At 31.0% G+C, this 8,998-nt stretch overlaps 1 protein-coding gene and 1 long non-coding RNA gene across 2 annotated transcripts; both read right to left on the bottom strand.

Moving 5' to 3' along the window:
• Positions 1 to 263: 263 nt before the first annotated feature.
• Positions 264 to 2,020, bottom strand: LOC113374451 (cohesin subunit SA-2-like; the record flags this gene model as incomplete). Its single annotated transcript, XM_026614492.1, has 3 exons — positions 1,956 to 2,020; positions 1,627 to 1,852; positions 264 to 387 (listed from the first exon to the last, which is right to left on the bottom strand). Coding segments are annotated over exons 1-3 (411 nt in total), but the record flags the coding sequence as incomplete, so codon positions are not given.
• Positions 2,021 to 2,233: 213 nt separating this feature from the next.
• On the bottom strand, positions 2,234 to 8,743 carry LOC113374450. Its single transcript, XR_003366984.1, has 3 exons — positions 8,651 to 8,743; positions 8,419 to 8,564; positions 2,234 to 2,405 (listed from the first exon to the last, which is right to left on the bottom strand). It is a non-coding gene; the product is annotated as an uncharacterized LOC113374450 (long non-coding RNA).
• Between the last annotated feature and the right edge of the window lie 255 nt (positions 8,744 to 8,998).

The following is an 8,998-nucleotide window of genomic DNA, read 5'->3' as shown; positions in this document are numbered from 1 at the left end:
CTAATTAATCTGTATTGACCATCATTAATTAATGTTAATCAACATTTTTAAAAAACATTGTATTTGACAGAATAAACCTGATGATGAATGGTACCTAGTTCCGAAACGTCGTTATTAAACATCTACAAAAAACAATTTGTTTTTTATTATTGGATTTACTGTTCGGAAGAGAAACAATCAATCAATCAATCAATCAATATATATATATATATATATATATATATATATATATATATATATATATATTAATAAAGACATTATACCTTGTCGAAAAGTGAAAAACCAATGAATTTCAAATGAGCATCATCCAGAAATTGTGAATGAAAAGTATTCAGCCAGATGCCTAGTTCAGCTAAACAGTTCGCACGAATATCTGGGTCGAAGTCTCTGTAAAAATGAATAATATTTATTCATAAACTAGGTGTATTTTGCCCATTTTGCCTTTACTACTTTCAAATTTCCCGCTTTGTGTAAATAATGGTCTTAAACGATAAAAATTGAGAATAAGCTATTTGGATAAAATTTTCAGTAATTTATTTCGAAAATAAAGTCTTACTTTTATTAAAATCAAAACAAAGATTAAAAAATCAATCAATGACTAAAAACTGTAACCCCGTAATAAGTTTCATTAAAAACGAAAAATAAATTTTAAACATTTAATTATAAAGAAACGTCTTGACCTATCTACTTCAAAAACTAATCAGCTTACTTCCAAAATGATAGCTTTCTAATAGTTTTTGAATTCTCATAATCGGTCGAGAATAAAAAAGGAAACGTTGCAAAAGTGGCAAAATCGGTGGACGTCAAGAGGAACGGGCAGATGTACGGCGCGCCTGATTCCGGACATTAGCGTCTGGCTCTCTCGACAATACGGAGACACAGATTTCTTTCTGACCAAGCTATTGACAGGACATCGACAGGTTAATGCCTATTTGTTTAAGAAGAGATTGCATAGCACGCCAATGTGCAAATACTGTCCAGATAAAACAGACGACGCTGAGCACACGTTCTTTGAATGTGTTCGGTGGAAAAACTATCAAAACAACGCCGAGAACATTATAGGCATTAGACTCATCCCCGTAAGCCTTGTGACCTACATCCTGAAACAAGAAGAAAACTGGTCAGCTGTAGCAGCTTACGCACTGCACCTTTTGAAGGATAAAACCGGAGAAAGGGACCATAGTCGGAAGCAAGCGTCCCAAGGCGCAGCACGGACTGGATTGATGTAATGCTAACGCGGTTCCAATCCAGTCCTCTCCGTACCATCTGCGGGGATAGGGAAAGAAATGTTTTTTTAGTGGGTAAAAATCTCCACACTACCGTCCATCGTTGTCTGCTGTAGAATGGACAGCGGAGTATAAACGATGGCAGTGTCTTATAAAGATTTTCTTTCGCACCTCTATAAAAAACATACACACATAAACACACACACACACACTTATTCCATACTTGGTCTACAACCATTCAGAATGACTTGAAACGTCAATAAATATAAAATTAGCAAATCAATTTTTTTCTTGAGAACCTAAACTTATTCTTAATAATAACTTTAAAATTATTTTATTATATTATAGTTATAATCAAAATTTCTGTATGAGTCAAAAACAAAATATCAAAATATCTCACTTGTAACGATGTGTAAAAATATATTTGAATATACTCTTGATCATCTTTTGCAATTCCTCTTGGTTTTCAAGTAATTCATCTCGCTTTTCAATGAGTGTTTCTAATCGGTCAGGCATTTGCCTTCCCAAATCTTTCGCTTCTTCTGCCTCGACTTGACGTATGGCATAATTACAATTTACAGATAATTTCGATTCAATTTCTGCCAATGCCGTCATTAATTTTATACCTGAGTGAATAGTCGATTAGAGATACGGTTTTATTAAAAGGTTTGCAGAATCCTTGAAGATATTTCAAAATGAACATGTGATAATCTCACTAATTAAACTTACCTGCCAATGTAGAAGTGTATCGAAGAATTTGTAGTTTTACCTTCGATAGACAAGTCAGCATCGAAATTACATTTTGCATAAAAAATTATCGTAAATGATCGAGTATTGGCATTGATATACTAATGTAGAAATAAACAAACAGAAGTCTTCATGGAATTTTTTACGATTTTTATCTTTACTGAGCAATGAAACAAACTTATCATCTTCCTATAAAAAAACAAACAATTATGCATCATTCTTCAGTAAATTTAAAATGTTATATTTCTATTATACCCGTATAAAATCAGCTTCGATTTTTGTTGCTATAGTTGAATGATCTAATGTTTTTAGCATTCCTGAAGTCACTTGAATGCCATTGTATCCACTAGCATTCAAAATAAAACTGATTAAAACTGACAATGCTTTGTAGTAATCGGCTTTGTACATCGCTATCCAATCGTTGACAATTTTCTGAATACATTAAAAACATATAAATAAAAAAAAGAGATTCTCACTTTATGGGGTCTGTACAAAAATGCTCTTTCTAAAATATGTAGTATATTTGTGAACTTAATAAATTAAAATTTGTAGTCCTCACTTTTCTCTTATAATTTATGTTTATTTCTCTTATAATTTAATAATCATGTGAAGTTCCCCTTCAAAATGATAAAGTGTTTTGTTTTTCAATGATTTCTATTTATTAAATAATATTATAATCAGTCTCAATCGTTTTTACTCATCTCAAATTCATTGACCTACTACAACAGTTTTTCAATGAAGTACATATATCGTTATATAAAATGACATATAAGGTAAAATTATACTGGTATACTAATTATTAACTTCCCACAGGGTTAAGTTATATATAACTACTAGCCGGCCCGACAGACTTCGTCCTGTCAAAAAAAATTGTAATGTGGCGGTGTTTTGTGCCTACCTTTTTTCAATTCTTTGCAAACAATTATCCTGAACAGAACCGTCACCCTGGTAATAATTCGGTGTGAATTAAAAATAATTAAATAAAACACTATAAGCATTTAAAAGTAAGTAATTTTAATAATATAAATCATAATTCAAAAATCTGTTCAATTTTCATTGTAGTGCTTTGTGATAAACGATGTTTTTTGTTTGATTACCTGGCGCATAGACAAACAAATCTAATGGTTTTCCAATACGGGAACAAACAACATACAATTTTCCATGTGAGAAACATGGGTTTTCTAAATTAATACCGAAACGCATTGGGATGCATGGTGCGAGAACATCTTCTGCTTTATACTATCATTTGAATATAGTTGGTCGATATTTCGCAAATTATAATTGCCGATCCAACCTTTAATTAAAGATTGTGAGGTGACAATCCTAGCAAATCCAGCGAGTTTAAAAACTCCAGTGGATCTTGGTTCCGTCTTGGTTAGTTGCCGAATCAACTGATTCGCCTGTAATTTGTTCTTGAATTTTGAAATTTAATTAATTTACATCAATGTTTTTGGCTGCCAATATAGCTTGATTAATAGAAAGATAAATATATTCAAAATTAGATTATTAAAAACTACACAAAATGTCATAACATAGATCATTGTTTTTTTTACAAATTGCGTTGCCTACTCGATTAAAGAAGAAAAGGGCTGTTTTTAGGGTTTTCCCGGCAATTATTCGTTTTTTTCTTGCCGTAACAACCATCCTTGGACTTCAACGAACATTTTAAAAAAATAATTGGCCAAATTGGTCCAGGGGTTGTTGAGTTATGCGCTTACCAACACATTTTGCGATCCATTTTTATATATAAGATAGTAATCGCAAAACATTCGAAAATGAAAATTTTTGCATATCTTTACGTTTCAAATGTTACTGAATATTGGCATACCTAAGTAGGGCGCATAGTATCGTGCCTTAAAGCAAATTGCTGGAACTTTCGGTACCGTAATTAAACATTTGAAGAATAAAGATAAGTCAACAAAAATGACTATGAATAAATATTATAAAAACTAGAATTTTCATAATTTGTTCCTTGTGAACAAAATGTGAAAACTTATTAGATTAGACGACGTTGTTTATACATGTTTGAATGAAATATATATAAACAAAAACTAATTAAGCGGACTTATTGTTAGAATGAACATATTTTATTTCAAATGCATCAATTTTTCGTCCACGATTTCGGGCGTACGGATTAACTGACTTGAATAATTCAAAAAACATTCGATTCTTATTCATTGTAAGATGTGCTGATTAATTTTTGGCTAAGGCAGATCCAGCTATTTCAAAAATACGGGGCAAAAATGCCAAAAACAATAATTCAGTTTCTGAGAGAACGGAGCGCACGATTTGAATGATTCTGAAAACATTTTCCTTGTATAGACAAAGAAATTATTAAATTTTTGGCAAGGCACTTCTAGCGGTTTCGAAGATACTGTGGTAAAAGTAGAAAAGAAATGATATTTGGCGGTCAAAAATGATCATTAGACATATGTTCAACAAAGTATCGTATATTTTATAAAAATTTTAAAAATGAGTACTAATATTGTTACAATTTCTTTGCGTTCCGTACCAAGAATTTTTATTTTTTGAGTTCACTTGCAAGGCTCAAACAAATATAGAAAATTTCAGCAAAAAAAAATTATCAAATATTTCAAAATTCAAAATTGAATAGGATCAAATTAGTTTAATTTTTCTTGGCCTCCAATAAACTATCCTGTAGTTCTTACAACATAATACTATGTCATTTTGTCCATAATATAGGTATGTTATTTTGTCCGATAGTGAATAATAATGAAAAATCCATTAAAAACCTGATTATTGCAAAAAAATTACATTATACTAATATATGTTAATTGATTTTAAAAGGAACAAAAAATAATTAAAAAGTCCAAAAAAAAAAACATGACAAAACCACCTTCAAAATGAGCTTTCAAAAAACAAATTTATGAAAATTGCCTTAGGAGCACCAAAATATGTCTCGAACTGGCTGATTTATCTAGACACAAATACACCTACCATAAAAGATGTAATAAAACAGTGCATAAATATAGAACAGCTAATCAGTCATCCAAATTCACTAGCAAACTCCTTAATAACATAAAACTATGAGGTAGATTGAACAAAAAGTCACCACTTGATTTAAGTCATCAATTTTCCTGATGAAGATTGAAATAACTTAGGTATAATTTATACAAAAATATTTAGAAGAAAATAGTTAAGTTCATATTATTATCATCAAAATATTGTAAATATTATATTTATAACAAATGAAACTAGTTGGTATTGGTATTTTGCCTCGAGGCAAGTTACATGAACTTCCCGATATGTGTAATTAATCGAATTAATCAATAAGAAATAAATTAATTTATGAGTTATTAAAAGTATTTCGAGTGAATTTATTACTCATAATTGAAAACGAAAAAACAGTTAACTCGTAGTATTTTCTAAAAGCAAATTTTCATGAAATCAATAATTTTTATAATTGAACCAGTTTCCGTAGGACTTTAATGATTCAGTATGTTCATTAAGACCAAGTACTCTATCGTTATACCAAGTAAATCGTCTATTTTTAATTTTAACAAACGTCAAAAACTCATTTTCTCAAACTTTGATGATTTTTTAAAATTACTTGTCGTAAGGCCGTAATATTTCAATAAGTTGTATAAGACCATGATATATATCATCAAAAAGTTTCATAAAAATCGGCTCAATTTTTTTTTCTACAACGAATTTCAAAAAAACGGCTCGGTAGATTTTCGCCTAAAACGAAACAGAATCATTCCCAACTAATATCTTGCAAACAGTTTTTGCTTTTTTAAAATCGATTCGGTAGTATGAGCTTAAATGCGGACAAAAAGTTTAACACTTTTTTCCAAATTTCAAAAGAACGGCTCGGCCAATCGTCTCACAAAAGTGACAAGCGATAGTCTTCATTGAGGCACATCAAATGGTTTTTGAATTTCTGAAATTGGTTCAGGCGTTTTTGAGCAAACGTCGATGAAAGGTCTAATTTTGACAAATGCCGTAATATTTTAATATGATCTAGAAGACTGTGGTATCTACTGTCAAAAAAATAATAATAACTAGTGGTGCATGGCATCGTGCCTTAAGGCAAATTGCTGGAACTTCCCGTACCGTAATGAAATATTCGAGAAATTTTAAACGTTTTCAAATATATTATTACAAATACTGTAACTTTCATTATTTTTGCATTATCTTGTTATATCTGAGCAAATCAAATGTAAAAATAAATCAATTTATCTCTAGAACATTAACCCAATCGTCATTTCATTTCGAATTCAATTTCAAAAAAAAAATAGTTGCCTAATTTACACAAAATTGAAAAAGTGCTCCCGTATAGTCAGAATTTGCAAATAATTTTGTGCGACATTTTCACTTATACTGTGCTTGGCTTGGCGGCATTTTTACATTTTTCAATAGTTTTCACAAAATTGGAAAAGTGCTCCAGTACATAAACAGTCTAAACGCACTTGGGTCAATATTTGCACCAGAGTGACGCTTAGACTGTGCTTAGCCTGGGTAATTTTTTGAATTTTTAATCCAAAATTACAAAAATATTTTTTGAAAAAAAAAATTAGAAACAAAAATTTTTTTCCAAAAGCAATTATTTTGTTGAAACAAGCAGAAAGTTCTTTGAATTATTTAAATTGGACGCTTAGTTCTCTCAAAAACTGCCATTTTTTTTACTCTGTATCTCCGAAACCGCTGTGCCTAACTCTGCCAAAAAATTAAAAGCACTTTTCCCCGTCATTACGAATTGAATGTTTTTTGGATCATACAAATCGGATGATCCGTTATCTCAAAAACTTGATTTCTATTTTCTGGACTCTTTGCTCCATATCTCCGTAACGTCTGGATCTCTCTTTGCCAAAAACTAATCAGCACATCTCCCTATCAATAGGAATCTAATGTTTTTTAAACCATTCAAATCGGTTGATCCGTGCACCCGAAAACGTGGACGAAAAAATGCTGACATACAAAACAATTTTCAAAATCGATTCAGAACTGCGGGCTAAAACGGGGCCGAAAATTTTTTCACTTTTCTGCTATTTACAAAGAAACGGCTTGATCTATCGTCGCGCAAAATTGATTACCGCTAATCCTCATCGCGATATATCGAATGGCTTTTAAATTTTTTGAAATCGGTCCAGCCGTTGTTGAGAAAACGTAGATTTACGGCAAAAAATCTGTTCACATACACGCACACACACACATACACACACACATTTTTTCCAATTTTGGTCTCATTCGATTCAGAATGGCTTGAAACGTCGAGAAAACATAAAATTAGCAAATCGGATTTTTTGATGAAAACATAAACTTTTCCTTCGGGAAGTTAAAAACAACTATTGAGTTGTTTTTCCAACATGTCACTATAGTACCTACACAATGTCCCTATTTCGGCTGACAGTTGTAAATTCCACAAATTTACTAAATGTTCTTAACTGGACAGTTGTAAATATATAGTAGTAAATAAAAAATAAACTAGTGGTGTGTATGACATCGTGCCTTAAGGCAAATTGCTGGAACTTCCCGTACCGTAACGAAATATGTTTGAGAAATATTAAATATTTTCATATAGATTATTATAAATACTTTAACATTATCTAATATTTATAAGAATTATATAAACTGAATTGCAAAGTTGAAAATATGTGTTAAAAGTATATTAGAACTTAAGTCAAAATTACACTTAAGATCTGAATTATTTTCGATACACAAAAAAAATTGAAAAAAAAATTGAAACAATTTTTTTTTTCAAAAGCAATTATCTTGTCATAATAAGCAGAATGTTCTTTGAATGATTCAAATCGGACGCTTAATTCACCCAAAAACTGCCATTTTGCGCACGTTTAGCTCTATATCTCCGAAACCGCCGGACCTGCCTTTGCCAAAAACGAATCACCACTTCTCCCCGTCATTACGAATTGAAGGTTTTTTGGATCATTCAAATCGGATGCTCCGATCTCTCAAAAACTCGATTTTTATTTTCTGCACTCTTTGCTCCGTATCTCCCAAACGACTGGACCTTCCTTTGCCAAAAATAATCAACACATCTCCCTATCAATAGAAATCGAGTGCTTTTTGAACCATTCAAATCGGTTGATCCGTGCGCCCGAAAACGTAGACGAAAAATTTTGTCCATACATACATACATACATACATACACACACATCCATTTTTTCTAAGGTATGCCAAGATGTTCAGAAACCTCCAAAACGTGAAGAAATGTAAAAGATTTCAATTTCGATTTTTGGACAATAACTTACCCTACGGGAAGTTAATAAATAAACTTTCGAAGACGCGATATACGTTAATACGTTATACATTAACATAATTAGGGCCGTCCAATTATTAAATAAGACCACTGTATCATTTTGTCCGTATATACAATTTTGTTTGTATCTCCACTGCAATTTTAGAAATGCACCAAAGTGCATTCCCTTCTCTTCTTTATTAAATATTCGATAAGTCAACTTACAGTCAATATTCTATCATCTTCCCTTAAAGCAGAGTAAATGCAGATATCCTCTATTTCAGTCGCTTGAATACTGCCAAAGCTCCGCTGGGTTCTATGAGAAAGAAACCCGGAAGATTGATAACTACTCGAAGGTGTTGTAGGTGGATCTATAAATTATACATAATATATCTAGTAAATAAGTATATTTTAAATTATTATAATACTTTTAGCGATGATTTAGAATGAGACTTACTAGAAATTTGGATAGCATTAACATTTAAAGAATCAACAATCGAGTCCGCATTTGTTTCAGAAGCAATATTTGTCAAACTGTCATCAGGTTCTCTGAAAATATCTCTGAAAAATATTGTAAGATTTATGTAACATAATGAGGGCTAATTTAAAGCATGATGATGCCTTATTAATTAAATACTGTAATAATTTAAAAAAATAAAGCTAGTGTTTGACTCGTTATAAAATATTGAGTTAGTTTGCATCATTAAACTTTTTAATATTTTCATACCTTCTTCACAAACTTTCTTCTTACTATTATTTAGCTCTTTTATAAATATTTTATAAATTCGAGACTATTGAAATAGTA

This window comes from Ctenocephalides felis, unplaced genomic scaffold (genome assembly GCF_003426905.1).
Source record: "Ctenocephalides felis isolate EL2017-DRISC unplaced genomic scaffold, ASM342690v1 CF-g0.4_SCAFFOLD_01793, whole genome shotgun sequence".
Classification (NCBI taxonomy): domain Eukaryota; kingdom Metazoa; phylum Arthropoda; class Insecta; order Siphonaptera; family Pulicidae; genus Ctenocephalides; species Ctenocephalides felis.
This window is presented reverse-complemented; position numbering and strand designations above follow the sequence as displayed.